Source organism: Muscardinus avellanarius (genome assembly GCF_963383645.1).
Source record: "Muscardinus avellanarius genome assembly, chromosome: 10".
Lineage (NCBI taxonomy): Eukaryota > Metazoa > Chordata > Mammalia > Rodentia > Gliridae > Muscardinus > Muscardinus avellanarius.
The window spans coordinates 47,302,765-47,321,592 of record NC_137796.1 but is presented as its reverse complement, the minus strand read 5'-3'; the positions used below and the strand labels follow the sequence as shown (position 1 = coordinate 47,321,592).

The 18,828-nt window shown below is 42.3% G+C and overlaps 1 protein-coding gene and 1 pseudogene across 2 annotated transcripts in view; one reads left to right on the top strand and one right to left on the bottom strand.

Moving 5' to 3' along the window:
* LOC308268421 (putative ATP-dependent RNA helicase TDRD12) overlaps window positions 1-1,263 on the top strand; it is a 110,646-nt pseudogene extending 109,383 nt beyond the window's left edge. Inside the window, exons 31-32 of the transcript in view lie at window positions 2-68; window positions 1,172-1,263. The product of the transcript in view is annotated as a putative ATP-dependent RNA helicase TDRD12 (transcript). The remainder of the gene's footprint in view (window position 1; window positions 69-1,171) is intronic.
* A 3,445-nt stretch (window positions 1,264-4,708) lies between these two features.
* LOC308268420 (b(0,+)-type amino acid transporter 1-like) overlaps window positions 4,709-18,828 on the bottom strand; it is a gene marked incomplete at both ends in the record, with an annotated part of 31,559 nt that continues 17,439 nt past the window's right edge. The window contains 4 exons of the mRNA XM_080703552.1: window positions 4,709-4,773; window positions 7,973-8,147; window positions 13,634-13,783; window positions 16,592-16,688. Of these exons, the coding sequence (XP_080559678.1) occupies window positions 4,709-4,773; window positions 7,973-8,147; window positions 13,634-13,783; window positions 16,592-16,688 (487 nt within the window). The remainder of the gene's footprint in view (window positions 4,774-7,972; window positions 8,148-13,633; window positions 13,784-16,591; window positions 16,689-18,828) is intronic.

Sequence of the window (18,828 nt, the reverse complement as noted above, 5' to 3'; positions counted from 1 at the left end):
GAATCCTAATGTGACTTTTGACTTTGATCACTGGGAAGAATGTGAAGAGGATAGCCCCTTCACCAAGGGTAAGATGTAAAATTCCAGCTCTCTGAAGGGGAGGGGCAAAGGGAGGATCCTGAGTGCAATGGGGGTGGACATTTGTCTGCTGATCTGGGGTATTCAGTTCTTGTAGAAATGGGCTATCAGTAAGCCCTTAGAAGTTAGCTTCCTGGCCGGGTGTGGTGGCACATGCTTATAATCCCAGCGCTTGGGAGGCTGAGGCAGGAGGATCACACAGATTTGAAGTCAGTCTGTCAGCAACATAGTGAGACCCTGTTTCCAAATAAAGTATAAAATAGATCTGGGAGGATAGCCTAGAGGTAGAAAAAGGCCCTGGGTTCCACTCCCAGTACCAAAAAAAAAAAAAAAAAGAAAAAGAAAAAGAAGTTAGCTTCCTCTTTGTGGTTGATCTTGTTGCTAACTATTTTGGTATAAGGACTTATCAAATCTTGGTAATAAACATGGCTTCTGTATGTGCCTGTGGTACTAGGGATTGAACCCAGGGCCATTCTACCTTCAAGCTATGCCCTCAACTTTTTTTTTTTTTTTTTTTTACTATTTTATTGTAAAATAGGGCCTCACTCAGTTGCTGAAGATCTTGCTGCTTGCTGAGGCTGTCATCAAACCTGTGACCTTCTGTCTCAGCCTCCCAAGTACTGAGATTACAGATGTATGCCACCATGCCCAGCTAAACAAGGCTTCTTATAACCATTCTATTCATTCTAAAAGAACAATTTTTTATGAGCAGAAAAATCTTACCTGATCATTTCTTGCCTAAAATAGTGAAAGTATCAAATAAATTGCTAGATGGAGCAAGGGATGCTGTCTGCATTGTCCAATGGGAGGGAGAGATTTGCCAAGAAGCCTATACTTAACTTTTTTTTTTTTTTCGGTACTGGAGATTGAACCCAGGGGCATTCTACCTCCGAGCCACACCCCCAAAGCTATTTTTTATTCTTTATTTTGAAGGAGAGTCTCACTAAGTTGTGGAGGTCCTCACTAAGTAGTTGAGGCTGGCTTCGAACCTGTGATCCTTCGGTCTCAGCCTTCCAAGTACTGGGATTACAAGTGTGCACCACCACGCCTGGTTTTACTTAACATTTTTTTCTATAAAATCTAACTCTTCTAGTTGTAAATTCTAAAAGCCTGTCCTGCAAAGTGGCAGAGATGGTTGAAAGCAGTGACAGCACTTCAGAGGAGGATGGAAATGAGAGTGAGTGAGACTGAATGCTGTCCAGAGGAGCAGCCAGGAGACTGAGCAGAAACCGGAACTGCTGAGTGACTGCGAGCTAAGAGCAAGCATACCCAAACCTTTTCACCTGATGGATATGTATTACTAAGTGTTATCTTGTGGCACTGGGATTGGTAATGGTGAGAATTTTTAGTCAATTTAAAGATTTAGAGCTGCGGGGTATAGCGTGGTGGTACAGCATTTGCCTAACTTGTGCAAGGCCCTGTTTTTGATCCCAGGTACTATAATAAAGATAGGTTAATGATAATGAGATTGTCACAGGAGAGTAGAAGTAGGATCTGGAATCAGAGTAGCAAAAAGTGTATTTCTAACACAAAGGCAGCTGTACGTGTGTCCCCCTCATTGCCGTTATTACTCCTCCTGACATACTCAAGTTTAAGGGACCATGACATTTGAGTAAGAAGTTATTCTACTTGGAATTAGTTCACTTGCTTTTGCCATTTAGACCTATGTTTGGTACATTGCTCAGAACCTGGTATCATGCAGAAACTGAGGTTTCTGCCTTACAAATTCATATCCAAGCATGAATGAGTCTAGATTTACCATAACTGCATACAAGTACTAATACTTACAGTATTCTCGAGATCATGATAGCTATTAGAAGCTGACTTAGCAAGACCAGCCACACCCACAGCTTTCTGGAGCAGAAGCTGCCAGTTCTAAATAGCCTCATGGACCTGCAGTCTTGGGCAAAGGGCACAAAGATTCCTTTTTTGGACTTTTGTTTTTTTCTCGAACTGGAGATTGAACCCAGGGGCATTGAACTTCCAAGCTACACCTCCAGCCCTATTTTTTATTCTTTATTTTGAAACAGGGTCTCACTGAGTTGCAAAGGGCCTCACTAAGCCAAGACTGTCCACAAACCACGATCCTCCTGTTTCAGCCTCTGAAATGCTGGGATTACAAGCATGCATCACCATGCCTGGCTTCTAGTCCTATTTTTTATTCTTTATTTTTAAGCAGGATCTCTCCAAGTTACAGAGGGCCTCACTAAGTAGCTGAGGCTGGCTGCAAACCTATGATCCTTCTGTCTCAGCCTCCCAAGTACTGGGATTACAGGAGTGCACCACCACACAGGGTTTCCCCAGTACCAAAAAAAAAAAAAAAAAAAGATACGTGAGGTGCCTGGGGTAACCCTCAGAACATCTGGATAGGTGGGCCCTTTATGGCTCTATTCATTAGATTACAAGAATCCCACTACAGCCGGGCATGGTGGCGCATGCTTGTAATCCCAGCATTTGGGAGGCTGAGACCGGAGGATCGCGGTTCGGGGACAGTCTCAGCTATTTAGTGAGGCCGTCTGCAACTCAGTGAGACCCGGTTTCAAAATAAAGAATAAAAAATAGGGCAGGGGGTGTAGCTCGGAGGTCAAATGCCCCTGGGTTCCATCCCCAGACCTGCAAAAAAAAAAAAAATTAAAAAAAGAATCCCACTAAATTGCTGAAGCTGGTTTTGAACTAGCTATACTCCTATCTCAGCCTCCCAAGTACTGAGAGTATACGCTTGCACCACCACACCTAGTTATAGTCACTATACTTCAATGTTGGAATGCCCAGAGGGTGGCCCTTCATGCTTTGAGTTTCTTTGTTCATTGAGAAAGTTGGAAAAGCGAGCTGTTGGAAAGTTTAAAACCCTATGCACTTCCTCAATATCAGTTTGTCAGTTTCTCCCAGAAGTGGGGAAGAACATTAATAGAACATGACTGTTGAGACCTTTATTCTTTTGTTTACCTCAGAAGCATAGATGCCCAGCCTTAGGTGCATCCCAGGTATAAGGCACTGAATGAACTGTAGGTGAACTCTCATCAAGCTCTTCCATGAGCAGGATTGGGTTGCACTCTGGCTGTCAATTTCCTCATCTGTAAAATAAGGCTTGAGCATTGCACAGCCTTCCCCGCCATACGAGTGCCCACAACATGCAGCCGTCTTATCTGTTCAGTGGCCCTACAAAGGGTGACCAGACCACTGCCCTCCAGTCAATGTGGTCCAGCCTGGACATCTTCCAGGAGCATGTCTTTTGGGTTGACTGGCAGGTATCAGATTGGCCCATGAGAGTTAGGTGGCTGAAATGAGTAAGCTCTGCAGGAAGCAGAAATTTGAGGTATCTTTGCAGACAAGTTCCAGTCTGGAACCCAGTCTTTATCAGCATCAGGTCCAGCCCTTGCTGCCTGCCCTTGGTGCCAGCTGTGTTGACGTTCACGACTAACAGCAGCAGACACTAGAGCTGCAGGAGGAGGGAGCTGCTGCCCAGTGCAGGGTGCGGCCCATCCCACAGGAGGTGAGACGTTCACCAATAGCAGGAGTTCAGTGGAAATAATGGGGGAGGAAGGAGGGCTCTTTGTTTAAATTTCAAATTCTGTTTCACATGTTCAAATTTCCTGATATATGAAGCTCTGAACAATACTCTGTAGGGCATAGTGATTGCTTTTCTGTAGTGCTATTAAAATGTACTGATTTCATGGTTAGTGTAAGTTTCTAAAATACAAGGCAGAAGTACTTTTATCTGAGCTTCTGTAATTGGCCACACATTCAGTTGTGACTTAATGCCTTTTGTGGTGTGTCACCAATAAAACTTCAGTGTTCTCACAAAAATGTGACTTTTTATTCTTTGTAAAAAATAGTTTCCATGAACATCAAATGAAAAATAGAACTTTATTCACCACACTTTCTGGTACCGAGAATGCTGGTGAGCTTTCAGGAAGTAGGCATTGCTGATCCCGAAAGAGCTCCCTTGTGAACACATAGGCTGCAACATTCAGCTTGTTACATAGCCCAGACTATCATGTACGTCACAAATACAGGGGCAGCAGTACTTTTGGGGTGAAAAATAATAGGAGAAAAACAATTATTTTTTTAAAAATTGTCATCAGTGTATCAATCAAAGGAAAAGTAACACTAGCTTTATATAAAAGAATAGACCTTATTGGTCATTGGGTTTAAAAAAAACTTTTAATTTTTATTTTGTTTATTTTGTGGTGCTGGGATAGAACTCAGGGCCTGGCATATGCTAGTCAAGTCCTGTTCTACTGAGCTGTACCCAGAACTGCACCCTTTATTTAAATAAGTGTGATGGATCCTTATAAAATAGTTGCCTCCCTAGTGATGGTGGTTTTTATACAGCTCTTATCTAGGCAACAAGCTTGTTAGGTAAAGAGGGGTTCAGACTTGCTCAAGCTGAAGGTTAGGCCCCTTTTTAGCCATCAACCTGATAACTTAAAAACACCTGTTATTTCTCCTATCTTGAACCCCTAATTGGAAAGAATTAAGCAGGCTCAATATAATATTACTGTTATTATTATTATTTAAACATCCATATACATTTTCCTAAGAAAAACATCAGAAAGAAATAACCACAAATATTGCTTACAAAAATAAATTCATCATAGCTTTTACTGGGCTGTAAGAGATGAACTTGTTACTCAGGCTCTTTCTCTGGTGGGACAACTTCCATCAGCATCTGAAGATACATGGTAACTGGCCCTGAAACAAACATCAAAAAGGAAGTGTGGTTAGAAAAGCACAAAGGGAAGGCCTTGCTGTGGTTGCTGTTGAGCAGCTTGTTCTTACTCTCTAGTGATGGGCCACTCTTAGATCCTGCCCTTGGGGAACAGCTGGTGATTAGAGGTAAAACAACATACACTGTAGGGAAAATATATGAGTGACTGTTAACTACTATGTATTTACCACCAAGCATTGACTAGTCTGAAGTCACTAAGACTTCATTTTGTTTAAAATATAAGCTAATCATTTTTCATTGCTTTTTAAGCCAAGTTCTTACCAGCTGTAGAGGGAGTAGCTTGGTTATATATGCTAGAGCTGGCCAGGCATGATGGCACACTCTTGTATTCCCAGTACTTGGGAGGCTGAGATAGGTTTGTCGCAGGTTTGTGACCAACCTCTGCAACTTAGTGAGACCCTGTTTCAAAATAAAATGTAACTCAGAGGAAGAGTGCCCCTAGATTCAATTCCCAGTACACTTATATATGAGTGTGTATGTATGTATGTATACACACTGTATGAGTGTGTGTGTTTGTGTGTATTCTAGAGCTGCAAAGTCAAATATGTACCCATTACATTTCAGGTCCTCCTGGTTCGGTTACCTGTCAATAGGATCAAATTAAAGTTCATTTTAGGCGCACAAAGAAAATGGATGGTTTCTTTTTTTTTTTTTTTTTTTTTTGAGGGTCCCGGAATGGAACCCGGGGACATTTGACCTCCAAACTACACCCCCTGCCTTAGTTTTTATTCTTTAATTTGAAATGGCCTCACTAAGTTGCGGAGGGCCTCACTAAGTAGCTGAGGCTGTCTGCGAACTGCGATCCTCCGGTCTTGGCCTCTCAAATGCTGGGATTACAAGCGTGCGCCACCACACCCAGCTGGATGGTTTCTTAATAGTAATTTTCTTTTTGTTGGTGTGTATCTGCAACCTCTCTCTCAGCTTAGGGTTGAGATGAGAGAAAAATTTGGGGTACAGAGAATCTGTGTCAGGAAAGAAAATAGTCCTTGATGGAAATAACACAGCCACAGTTTACTTTGCTTTTGTTTTGTGAATCAATAGAAGACAAGCTCTATTGTTTCTAGAACCACTGGAGGTAAATGATGGTACCAGATTTCACAGATGAGGAAATGGGAAGTGCAAAGATTTATTACAGGTTTGAGGCCAGCCCTTCACAACTTAGTGAGATCCTGTTTCAAAATAAATAGAATAGGGCTGAGGGTGTAGTTCAGAGGTGGGATGCCCCTGGGTTCAATCTCCACACTGAAGAAGATTTGACTTCACCAAGGTGAAGATGGACATGCCCTGGTTGGCTGCTCCTGAAGTCCCAGGTCAACCTCCCCACCTTCTAGTTCAGGTTTGCTCTTTTATACTGTGTATATCCTTCCTCATTTGCTGGTATATAAATAAAAACCACATGGGAGGGCCTAAAGAGGTGACTTACTTTGTGTTCAGATGGTTTGACCAGGAGTAAGGAAGAGGCAGGGTTGTTTTGTTTTGTTTTTATGGTACTGGGGGTTCCATTCCCAGGGGCATTATACCTCCAAGCTACATCCCCAGCCCTAATTTTTAGTCTTTATTTTTGGAATAGGTCTCACTGAGTTGTGAAGGGCCTCACTAAGTAGCTGAGGCTGTCAGCAAACCGCAATTCTCCAGTCTCTGCCTCCCGAATGCTGGGATTACAAGCGTGTGCCACTATGCCCAGCCTAAGAGGCAGGCTTTTTTTTTTTTTAAGTCACATTTGTTCAATAAATACCAAGTGGTTGTTGGCTGTTATATGCCAGACACCATGCTGGATCCAGAGTTACTCTGTGTACAGCTCAGTTCCTCTCTACAGGAACTCTCAGGATAGGGCGGGAACATTCCAGCCTACTGCCTACTGAGGGTTTATCAAGGTCTCCTTTAAGTGAATCTGGTGTTCCTACGACATAGCTAAAGACTTAAAATTAATAGCTATAGTTCAGTATCTTTTCATGCACTTTGATATAATGCTTGCAGCTTAGGAGCAAAAAAGCCTGCTGTAGCTTAACTTTTCTATTCCCTCTGCTATACTAGGGATTGAACCCAGGGCCTAGTACGTGCTAGGGAATCACTCTACCACTGAGCTACACCTGAATCCCCTCCCCTTTTTTGAGACAGCTACCCAGGGATTGCAATCAACCTCCCTTAGCCTCTCAAGTAGTTGAGGTTACAGGCATGTTCTCTGCTCCCTGTTTGAACTTTTAAACATTTGTCCAAAATAGATGAGAATCGGGATTGCAGAATAGAGATGAAACCAGTGGCCTTGGCATGAGAAGGCTCAAGCCCTTGTCCCAATTCCCTGTCCCAGCTCCATCACTTTTGGGGTATGTTTGGGATGCTGCTGAGCCTCTTAGATAATGTCCTCACATATCTGACAGAAGAAAACAGTGCTTTGAAGATGAGCTGTAGGGTGTGAATATCCTTGACCCTATAGAACTGTTTATACCCAACAGTGGTTTAAGTGGTAAATTTTAAGTTATGTGTATTTTATGATAAAAAAAAATGGTAGCCAGCTGGGGTGGTGCACTCCTGTAATCCTAGTAGTAGGGAGGCTAAGGCAGGAGGATCGCAGGTTCAAGACCAGCCTCAGAAACTTAGCAGGACTCTTAGCAATGTAGTGAAATGCTGTTTCAAATTAAAAAAAAATAAAAGGGCTGTGGGTATAGCTGGGAGGTAGGAGGTCTCTGGGCTTGTCAATCCCCAGTACAGGGAGGGAGGGAGGAGAAATGGTGCTTTTCTTTCGTACTTTTCCTCCCTATTTGTGGCAGTAATTGACATAAACAAAGGAGCCCAAGGGCTGACCCAGAAGCTTTACACCAAGGGGAGGTGGTCATGGGTCCTTCTGAAGAGGAAGTGAGATCCTGTGGTAAAGCTTGGCAAAATCAGGAGAGAGCTAGGCATGATGGCACACACTTGTAATCCCAGCATTTGGGAGGCTGAGACAGGAGGATCACAGTTTGGGAATAGCTTCAGCTACTTAATGAGGCCCTGTTTAAAAAAAAATAGGACTGGGGGTGTAGCTCAAAGGTAGACTGTCCCTCGGTTCCATCCCCAGTACCACACACAACCACACACACACACACACACACACATCAGGAAAGGTGTGGTGGGCTGCTGTCTGCTCTTCACTAATGGCAGAACAGCCTTTCTGCTTATACTTACTGGAAATCTTCTGAGCCCATCCAAACTTGTGGTATACAAAAAGAAAGTAAAATATAAGGCCACTCAATATAAATAATACACAGTAGAGATACTCCCATGCAGGCTGACTGATGATTGGGGCCAGAACCAAAAATATGGATACAAGAGTCACCAAGACAGGGATGAAAATGGGCACCTAGGAGAAAAAACAAGCAAGGTGTAAGTAGCCTTCTGCATTTGTTTTCTTTTTAAATTTTTCACTAAAAACCACACATATAGAAAGAAGAAAATAATAAACTCCATGTACCTTTCCTCTAGTTTCAAGAATTGTTGTAGTTTTGCCAATCATTTGTCTACTCCACCTTAGTTTTCGTTTCTCTAGACTTTTCCCTTAACATCATGTCATTTTAAGTGCTTAAAAAAAAAAGTGTATATCAAGCCGCACATGGTGGCACACGCTTATAATCCCAGTACTTGGGAGGCTGACACAGAAGAATCTCAGGTTCATACCCAGCCTCAGCAACATAATGAGACTCTCAGAAACCTAGTGAGATCCTGTTTCAAAATAAAATCAGGCTTGGAACTTAGTGTGGAGGTAGAATGCCTCTGGGTTCAATCCCAAGTACCAAAAAAAAAATAGTATACAGCTATAATTGATTAGACTTTGTGTTTCTAACTATATCTCCCGCCTTTGTCTTTTCACGGATTTATTGGGGAAATTGTACGCTCTATCATGCAGTCTCTTAATTCTAGCTCTGTATGATTTCATCCTCCAGGAGTCTTTGGCTCCCATATATCCGTGTGTGTGTGTGTGTGTGTGTGTGTGTGTGTGTGTGTGTGTATTGTGGGTATATATTCTGTATTGTATATACACTATTCTATGTTCTCTTCTGTATATTAATATATATTGTGTGTATTCTATAGTATATAAACAGTATTCTCTATATATGTTATGTATTCCATATTGTATATATATTGTATATATAGAAGCAAGAATACCTCACAGTTGGATCAATGAACATTCTTTTGTGTGTGAGTGGTACTGGGGATTGAACCCAGAGGTATTGTATCTCTGAGCTACACCCTGAACCCCTATTTTTAATTTTTATTCTGAAACAGTATCTCATTAGGTTGATGAGAGTCTCAGTACTTGCTGAGGCTATCCTCGAACCTTGTCTCAGCTTCCCAAGTACTGGGATTACAGGCATGTGCCACTACACCTGGCTCAGTGAACGATCTTTTGTGGTACATCACGAGGCATGTAATGTCTTATTGTCCTACTTTTGAAGTGCAGAGGACCCTGGGTGGGTGAGGAAAGGGAGACCAGTCCAACTTCACCATTGTAACTCCCCACTGACTTGTGAGGGGGTTAGACTCCATTGAAGATCAAGGCTTTAATTCATGATTTCATAAGAGTTTGCAAACTGGTAATTTTTCTGATTGTCTCTCTAGACTTAATAGTCTGAAGTTCTACAGTGAAGAACATCATACACTGGTGATTCTCTATTGCAGTTTGCACAGGAAAGGCAGCATATATGCTTGATCTTTTTATTTCTTAGTTTTCAGAATAATGAATTGGCTCCTGGAGACTTCCAGCAATGATGCACACTCAGAGGTTGTTATGTATTTGTGAGATTCGGTCCTTTTTAACCACAGAACATAATACACAAGGGAGATTCATTTAAAATACTACATGTTATCAGTTCTAATCATTATTTTCTCTCTGTGGTTATGCTACCTAGTTGTTTTTTGTTTTGGTGGTGGTAGTTTTTGTTTATTTACAGGTTTTGCTTTTACTGAGTATTGGACCCAGCAGTGTTCTCTCTCTGAGCTACCCCTAGTCCTATTTTTATTTTTTTATTTTGAAACAGGATCTCGATAAATTACTGTGCACTGGTCTTGAACCTGTCATCTTCCTAGTTCAGCCTCCAAAGTACTGGGATGAGAGGTGTGTCTGGTGGTTATACAGTAAGGTTTATCACCATTTGTTTTCAATTTTAGGAATTCCTTTTTTCTACCCTTTACATTTACTTTTTTTTTTCAGTACTAGGGCTGGAATCCAGGGGCATTCTACCTCCAAGCTGTACCCTCAGCCCTATATTTTATTCTTTTTTGAAACAGGGTCTTGTTAACTTGTAGAAGTCCTCATTAAGTAGCCTGGCCACACACCTGTGATCCTCCTGACTTAGCCTTCCAAGTACTGAGATTACAAGTGTGTGGCACCATGCCCAGATTTCATTTACTTTTTTTTTAACATAATTTTTACTTGATTTTTATTATTTATTTTTTGTGACTAAACAACACGTTTGTAAAAAAAAAGTAAACATGTTCATCTTCCACTATTTTTACATAATAACAAATTATGAAAGAAACAGGTTTGCACTTTTTTCTTTAGTATATTCCTTAAATGATGCTATAATATCAAGTTATTAATCATCCTTTTTTTTTGCAGTACCAGTAATGGATGGAACCCAGGTGCATTGTACCTCTGAGATATACCCCCAGCCCTGTATTTTTTAGTCTTTTTATTTTCAAAATAGGATCTCACAGAGTTGCAAAGGGCCTCAGTAAGTAGCTGAGGTTGCCGCGAACCGTGATCCTCCTGTCTCAGTCTCCCAAATTCTGGGATTACAAGCATGTGCCATTACACCCAGCAGGCGTGGTGTTTTATCATCATTATCTCCCATCCTTTGATCTTAGTTCTGTATTTAAGTATATTCACCTAGTGGAGCTTGGTGGCACATGCCTGTAATTCCAGTACTCAGGAAGCTGAGACAGGAGGATAGCAAAACTGAGGCCAACCTGGGCAACCCAGCAAGACCCTCAGTGACTTAGCAAGACTCTGTTCTGGGCGTAGCTTATAGTTGGAAGGTCTCTGGGTTAATTCCAGTACCAAAATAAACATAAATACATTTGCCTTTAAACATAAACATATTGGCCTCATACGTAAGGTTTCTGAAGCTAATTCTCCAGGTGATTCCTCAAGAAGGGCTCCTGTAGTGACACATGTCTAGAGTCTTTTCATACTGATAACTATATCAGAGGTCATTTTGGTTAGATATAAAATCTTTGGCTTATGTTGAAAAGTCTGGTATTATTTTTTCCTTTATAAATGAATTTGGAGGTGGAAGTGGGAACAAGAAAGGGGGAATAGAGTCCCAACACAGTTGTTGTTGCCTGTTTTAGCGTAGATTTCCCAGTTCACTGTATGCCTTTTGCTGTGTTGGTTTGAATGGTGGAGCCCACCTTCCAGGCATTCTTCCCTCCCCAGGAAATAGTTCTTGAAATACAGTTTTTAGAATTCCCTTCTTCAGAAACTCTAATTTATACATGTATCAGAACCTCCTTTTTTTTCTTTCTCCTTATTTTTCTCCATTCTTCATGTCCTCTTGTTTCCTGGCATTTGTGAACCTGTTAACTAGTCTAATCTTTTTTGTTTACTTTTATTGGTGCCTTGCAGTCTCTCATCATAATGTAGTCAGAGTGTGGTAGGAACATACGCTCACACACTTGGTGAGCCTTCCCTACTCTCTCCCTCTTCCCCATACATGATTTTGGGATTGGCATTGGCTGGCATCTTTGTTGTTGTTTGGTTTGTTTATGCTCTTGTGTATCTTCTCTTCCTTCTGCTTACTCTTTATTTCTGAAGTGACTTTGCTTCCTGAAATGATGTTGTAATTCCCATACTTGGGAGGCTGAGACTTGAACTAATAAAATGGCCTCTCTGTTGTAGCCCCCTCCCCAGGGGGATATGTGTGTTTCCAGGCTCCACCTCCTGGGCCCCAGGCCCCTGCCATCGTCATTGTGGTGTCTGTTGTCTTCAGTGGTTCTGGGAATGCTTTAGTCTACTGGGAAGGTTTTTGAGGGGACTGCTAGGATCCTGGAGAGCTAGGGCTATCATAGCCCTGCTCTCCTACTTCCATTGGTGGTCCCCAGACCTTCCTGCCTGGGAGTCCTACGCAGCAGATCCTCTGGGGGTACAGGGCACTTGGGTTAGTGGTGCTTCCACCCAGAGTCTAGGGTTTGTGTCCATACCTCTTTTTGTGTTTTTTGTTTCTTGTGGCTTTTTTGCGGGTCTGGGGATAAAACCCAGGGGGTATTTGACCTCTGAGTTACACCCCTTGCCCTATTTTTGTTATTCTTTATTTTGAAACAGGGTCTCACTAAGTTGCAGAGGGCCTCACTAAGTAGCTGAGGCTGTCCTCAGACTGTGATCCTCTGGTCTTAGCCTCCCAAATGCTGGGATTACAAGTGTGTGCCACCACACCCAGCTCCTTCATTAGTTTTGAAGATGTTAGCTCTAAGAATTTCCTATTGCTGTGTGTGTGTGTGTGTGTGTGTGTGTGTGTGTGTGTGTGTGTCCCTGTTCCTACACACATATATAGGATATTGGAAATTGAACCCAGGGGCACTCTACCACTAAACTATACTATTTTATTTCATTTTCTTATTTTGAAACAGGGTCTTGCCAAATTACCACCTGTGTTATCCTCGAACCTGTGATCCTCCTGTTTTAGCCTCCCAAGTACTGGAATTACAGTATTTTCCACCACACCTGTCACTCATTCTTATTCCACCAGCTCTCTTTTTATGAGGATTTTTGTGCAGATTAAAAATCTCTTCTGGTGCATGCTTGAATCCCAGCATTCAGGAGGCTGAGAACAGAGGATTGTGGTTCTCGGACAGACTCAGCTACTTAGTGAGGCCCTCCACAACTTAGTGAGACCCTGTTTCAAAATAAAGAATAAAAAAAAGGCAGGGGGGGTAGTTCAGAGGTCAGACTTCAGACCCGCCCCCCCCCAAAAAAAAATCTATTCTGGCTGGCCATGGTGGTACACACTTGCAATTCCAGTGATTTGGGAGGTTAAGACAGGAGGATCACAGTTCTCAAATAGCCTCAGCTATTTAGTGAGGCCTTTTGCAACTCAGACACATTTAAAAAAAAAAGAATAAAAAGTTAGGACTGAATGGGTAGCTCAGTGGTAGAATGCCCCTGGGTTCTATCCCCAGTACCACAAAAATAAATAAATAAATAAACAAGTAAGTAAGTAAATAAATAAATAAAAATAGATATCTCTTCTGTCACTCTAATCTTGCCTGCTAGATGAACTTATTGAAATGGAGCTGCCAGGCTCCAGGAAGGATGCTCCATGTGTCAGCTGAATCGCAAGGCATGGTGGCAGTCAAGAGACGGTGCCAGGAAGACAATTAGATTTCGTGTGTGTGTGTGTGTGTGTGTGTGTGTGTGTGTGTGTGTGTATGCGCGCGCGCGCGCGCTGAATTGAATCCAGGGGCGTTCCTCCTCTGAGATCTAGTCCCTGCCCTATTTTTTGTTTTTGAAACAGGGCCTAAGTTGCTGAGGCTGGGTGTGAGCCTGTTACCCTCCTGTATCAGCCTCTCATATAAATGCCTGCACCACCACACCCAGCTAGACAGATTTCTGAAACAAAGTTCTAAAGCTTTAGCTAGAGGGACAGGTTACAGGTATTCTTGATAGCTTAATAAAATGAATGACTTAAGTGGCTAATTGGATCATAAACTACCATATGAAATGAACTGAGGAGTGAACTTCTCTATAAAATATGATACCCAAGAACACAGTAAAGGTCAGGTTGAAAATAATTGCCTGTAACTCATTTTAAGAAACCAGTGCTGCTTGTGACATTTGGGCACTAGACTTACCTTAATAGGCCTTTCCAGGTCTTTCCTAGTAAACCTCATTACAATGAGTCCTAGAATTGTCAGCCCATAAAATAGCCATGCAGCAAAACTGAAATAATTTACTAAGGAGTTTATGTCACCAGGGATGATATAAATGGTTGCAATGATACCCTAAAAAAGATGAAAAGAGAATGAATTATTAGTTTTTTTGGGGGAAGGGTGTTTTTTTTGGACTGGGAATTGAATCCAGGAGCATTCTACTTTTAAACTACACCCCTAGTCCTATTTTTTATTCTTTATTTTGAAACAGGGTCTCACTAAGTTGCAGAGGGCCTCACTAGCTCAAGCTGGCTGCAAACCTGTCTCAGTCTCCCAAGTGGTAGGATTACAAGTATGCGCCACTATACCCAGATTTTTAGGTGATCAGTGCATAAAAATGATACCAGCCTGAGCTGGGAATACGGATAGTGTCTGGGAGCCCAGAATATTGCACATACCCAAGCTGTCCACTGCCAGACAGAGGCATGTCAGCGCTACCTGCCCACTCTGGGCTCCGAGCCCAGGAGCACTGCTCTGGCCCCTCAATAGGCCATAAGCATCCCTGCTACTTAGCTCTCCCTTCCTGTCTGTCCCAGCTCCTGTTTTGTTTTTGTCTACAGCTGCCAGGTGTCCTTCCTTGCTGCTCACCACCACTCCTGCTGTACCCCCGCCTCCCAATACTACCACATTCCCGCCTTCAACCTGCCCAACTTTTAATTCATACCCAGCCGCATAACAATTATTTGCCCTTTACCTGGACGGATCCTGACACTAGACATGTCCAACAACTTACCTGGACAGTCTTAACTTACCTCAAGTTTTTCACAACAGTCCCCACTTCCTTAGGCAAGTCCTCTGATCATACTTAGAAAAGCTTGACCTTAATTCTAGCACTGTTCCTCACCATATTGATAATTTACTACTGTGTAGTCCAGCCCAGCAAGACTGCATAACTCATACTGTCTGTATTTACAGCGTAAAGAACCAGAATTGAGGGCTCCTGGCCCAACCATCTGGGGAAACAGACAGCATCTGTCACTTACCAATGAGAAGTAAAGGGTTCTTATTGGGAGCAAAATTTATAGGACTTCTAAAATACCAAATGTGAGATTACTAAGCTAATGGTATCTAAACAAAATAGAATAGTGACAGCCTTCTAGGTTTCCTAGTTGCATTATAACTGTGTTCTTTATGCAAAGATACAAATGGGATTTGTCTTATTCCTGATAATTGTTTTGTGTCTTTCCTAGAAAACTATGTAACTGTTGTTTCTTAATGTTTAACAGATGTATAACACCCAAACAGTGTTTTGAAGTAATATCCACCACTTGCAAGACAGTTTAAAAGGAGTGACAAAACTGACCTTCTGGGTGTTCAACAATTGAGACTCAACAATCAGAATATCAAAGGACTAAGGAGAAATAGCCAATATTTGGCCCTTGTCCTGTAAGGTCAAATAGGATCCAGGGAAGGACCTAGCTAAAGGCCCCTGCAACTCTGGTGAATCATCTGACCTCCCCAAACAGGGAGATCATGAAGGCCCCAGAACTGGGAGCCACCAGCACATACTCTGCAAAAAAGAGTATGTGTTATTAGACAGTAAATGTCCCCTATGCTTCCAAGGAAGCCACTGGTCAGCAAGACTGTTGGCCCATCCCGGCAGATGGTAAAAGTGGTGGAAGTAAAGCCCTACCAAGTCCCTAAAAATAACCCTGAGGAATCCTGACTGACTTTAACAGCAAAAACTGTCCGAGAAACATGTTTGCCCAACATAGGGCTACCTGCTTGGTCTTGAATTCCCAGCAGAACAGTGTACCCAGAGGTAAATATGCTACTTCAGGGACAACAAGAATGTGCTATACTAAAGCCTTTTATATAGTATTCCTACCTTTAAACTCATAGAAGAATAAGATATGGCACCAATACCCAAAACCTCTCTCCAGTTAAATCCTTATATGACATCATAAAGTTAAACCTGACATTCTTGAGATTTTATAAGTCCAAGATCATCTGACACTACAAAAAATGAAAATTCCTATTCCTATAAGCTCCTGAAGGATTTGACTCCTGCTCAGAAACCTAGAGACAAAAATCCTATTTAAGCTCCATTCCTTAGGATTCCTCCTGGATAGCGTGGTTCCTGCCCTTATTAACACCTTTACTCATTTTCCTCCTCGTCCTACTTTTGGGGCTATGCATAATCAACCTGATTATGTCACAAACTCAGAAAAATCACTAGTCACTTTGTCAATGAGCTCCTCTTACAAAGGCCAATACATTCTCTCCTCCCAAACACACAGGATCTTCAAGATCCTCACAGTGTCTGCAACACAGCCTCTAGCCCTAGATCCACCTCTGCCCCATTGCCAGACAGAAAGTAGCTCGAACGAATATGCTGCCTGCTTCCCAGTGTATGAATATTATAAAACCTCTGGAATATGGGCTCTGTGAGGCCTTGCCAAAGGAGACTTAAGAATAAAGGGACCCAAAAAAGGCATGAAAGAAAGAGAAATGCCCCCACCATTACCCTGCCCTGAGATGACCTGCTCACTAGCCTGCCAGCCAGTGGCATACTCCTGTACCCCCAACCCCTGTGAAAGACACTGTTTGAATCTTCTACACTTGTACCCTATTTCTGTCAGGGAATATGTGGACAAAGGAAACATGGCTCAACAGAGTAGAACAGACTTTATTTGGGGTAAAGCCTGGGAGGGGGACTGATTGAGAAAGAGTATCTTTCACAGATGAACTTAGAGAAATGAGATAAATTGAAATGCCTTTAAGCAGTTTTTTTTTTTCATGTCTGTTTCATGTCAAGGAATACAGGAACCTGGCTCGCTTAAAAACCACTGGGTTTAGCAATATAAATATACTTTACCACCCAGTCAAGGGACCCTTTACCTTTAGGGCAGGTGTGGTCGTGGTGGGATTCATACTTACATAAAAGATGAGGGCAGGGGCAGGAGTGAGGCGCCTGACACTGATGAAGGACAGCACTTTGAGCATGTGGCCTTCCCGGCCTGCAACGTAAATGAGTCTGGAAGTACAAGCACATGAGCGTCACTGAGAAAGAGCGTCGTGAGTTTCACTAAAGAGACCAAGAGGAAGGAACTCAGTAGTGACTGGTCTTGAGGTAGGAGTCTGCTCTTGAGGGGAATGAACTTGGAGGAATAAGTCAGGTGGTTAAAAGTACCCACCAGGTAGGTTGCATCCTGGCATGGTGGAATCACCAAGGCAAGGAAAAGGTGGGAGTGAGGGGGGATTGGGGAGACCCCTGTAAGAGGAGATACGTGCTTTGAGTCCTAGAAGTTATGTAAGAAATCGTAAGAACTAGTCCAGGGCCAGTGAATCCCAGGCCTGGGGTGCAGGACATAGCAAACACAGAAATGCCTTGTGCTTGCACAGTCCAAGCTGATGGAATTCCTACATTGTAAATAGTCAGGCGGAGCCAGGTGTGACACATACCTGTAACCCCAGTACTTGGGAAGCTGAGAGAGGAAGATCTCAAGGTCAAGACAACCCTCAGCAACTTAGGCCCTATCTCAAAAGGTCAAGAGGGCTGCAAAAAGGGTGTAACTCAGGTAGACTGCCCCGGGTTCAGTCCCCAGCACCACCACTCCTCCCACACACAGGCAATTTAGAATGCAGTAGCAGATGCACTCGTGACAGTCCTCCCAACTTTCAGTAGTTCAGTAATTAAACGACTGCTTAGAGCATTATAGGAAAAGGAAAAAAGAGCTGAACAGGATTTTTTTTAAGTTTTAAAAAATTTAACTTCATATAAGTAAAATGTTGAGTGTTAGAAGTGAGCATGAAGAACAGAAATACAGATGAGGAATTGAGAGGGGACACAAACTCTGAGAATGAGTAGAGAGAGGCAGATTCAAAGGGCAAATTGAAAAACAGCTGGGTGTGGTGGTGCCTGTCTGTCTTCCAGCAACTCGGAGGCTGAGGCAGGAGGATCACACGTTCGCAAGTTTGAGGCCAGCCTGGGCAATTTAGTGAGACCCTAACTCAGAATAAAAATTAACAAGGGGTAGAAATTTGGCATGAGATCCACACCTGTAATCCCTCTACTTGGGAGGCTATGACAAGATTTGAGGCCAACCTTAGCAACTTAGCGACTGAGACTGTAAGAGAGAGAGAGAGAGAGAGAGAGAGAGAGAGAGAGAGAGAGAGAGAGCTATGACAAGATTTGAGGCCAACCTTAGCAACTTAGCAACTGAGACTGTAAGAGAGAGAGAGAGAGAGAGAGAGAGAGAGAGAGAGAGAGAGAGAGAGAAGAGAGAAGAGAGAAGAGAGAAGAGAGAAGAGAGAAGAGAGAAGAGAGAAGAGAGGGAGAGAAGAGAGAGAGAGAAAGAGAAAGAAAGAGGGCTGGAGATATAGCCCAGAGGTAGAATACTCCTGGGTTTGACCCCCAGTTCCAAAAAAAAAAAAAAAGCAATAAGCATATTATGGGAAATATTTTCAAAGTAATGGTAGGGAACTGATATTCACATTTGAGATTTATTTAGCTAAACTAACATTCAAAACAACTGGCAAATAGTGTTTTAGATAATCCATGAAACATTCTTCAGCCTCACTGGAAACTGAGTCTATTAAGGGAACTGGTTTTAAGAAACAGTGACCTTTTTAAGGAAGACTAGTAAAACATGTTGTTATGTAGATGGACATAATGTAATATAGTTTACAAGTAATGTAAACTGTTGGGCTGGGTGTTGGGAGGGTGTTTTATAATGACAAACATTTGGAGGTGTGGGTTTATAAACAAGATATAACTGGTACACTAAATATGAAAAGGGAGTGCCCTTTTGAAAGAGAAAAGAACAGAAATATTGGTACTCTCCCAGGTATTTATGTTCATTAAAAGAATAGACGTGGTTGGCACTGCACACTTGTAATCCCAGCACTTCAGAGGCTGAGACAGGAGGATCACAGTTCTCAGGCAGCCGCAGCTACTTAGTGAGGTCCTTTGCAACTCAGCGAGACCCTGATTAAAATAAAGAATTAAAAAATAGGGCTGGGGGTGTAGCTCAGAGGTAGAATGGCCCTGTGTTTGAACCCTGGTCTGGAAAATAAAACAAAACAAAAAAAACAGTCAGACATATAAGTTTCACATCAGAAGAAAAAAAAAAATCAGAGTGTTTGGATTTGGAATGTTACCAAAAAGCTCAAAA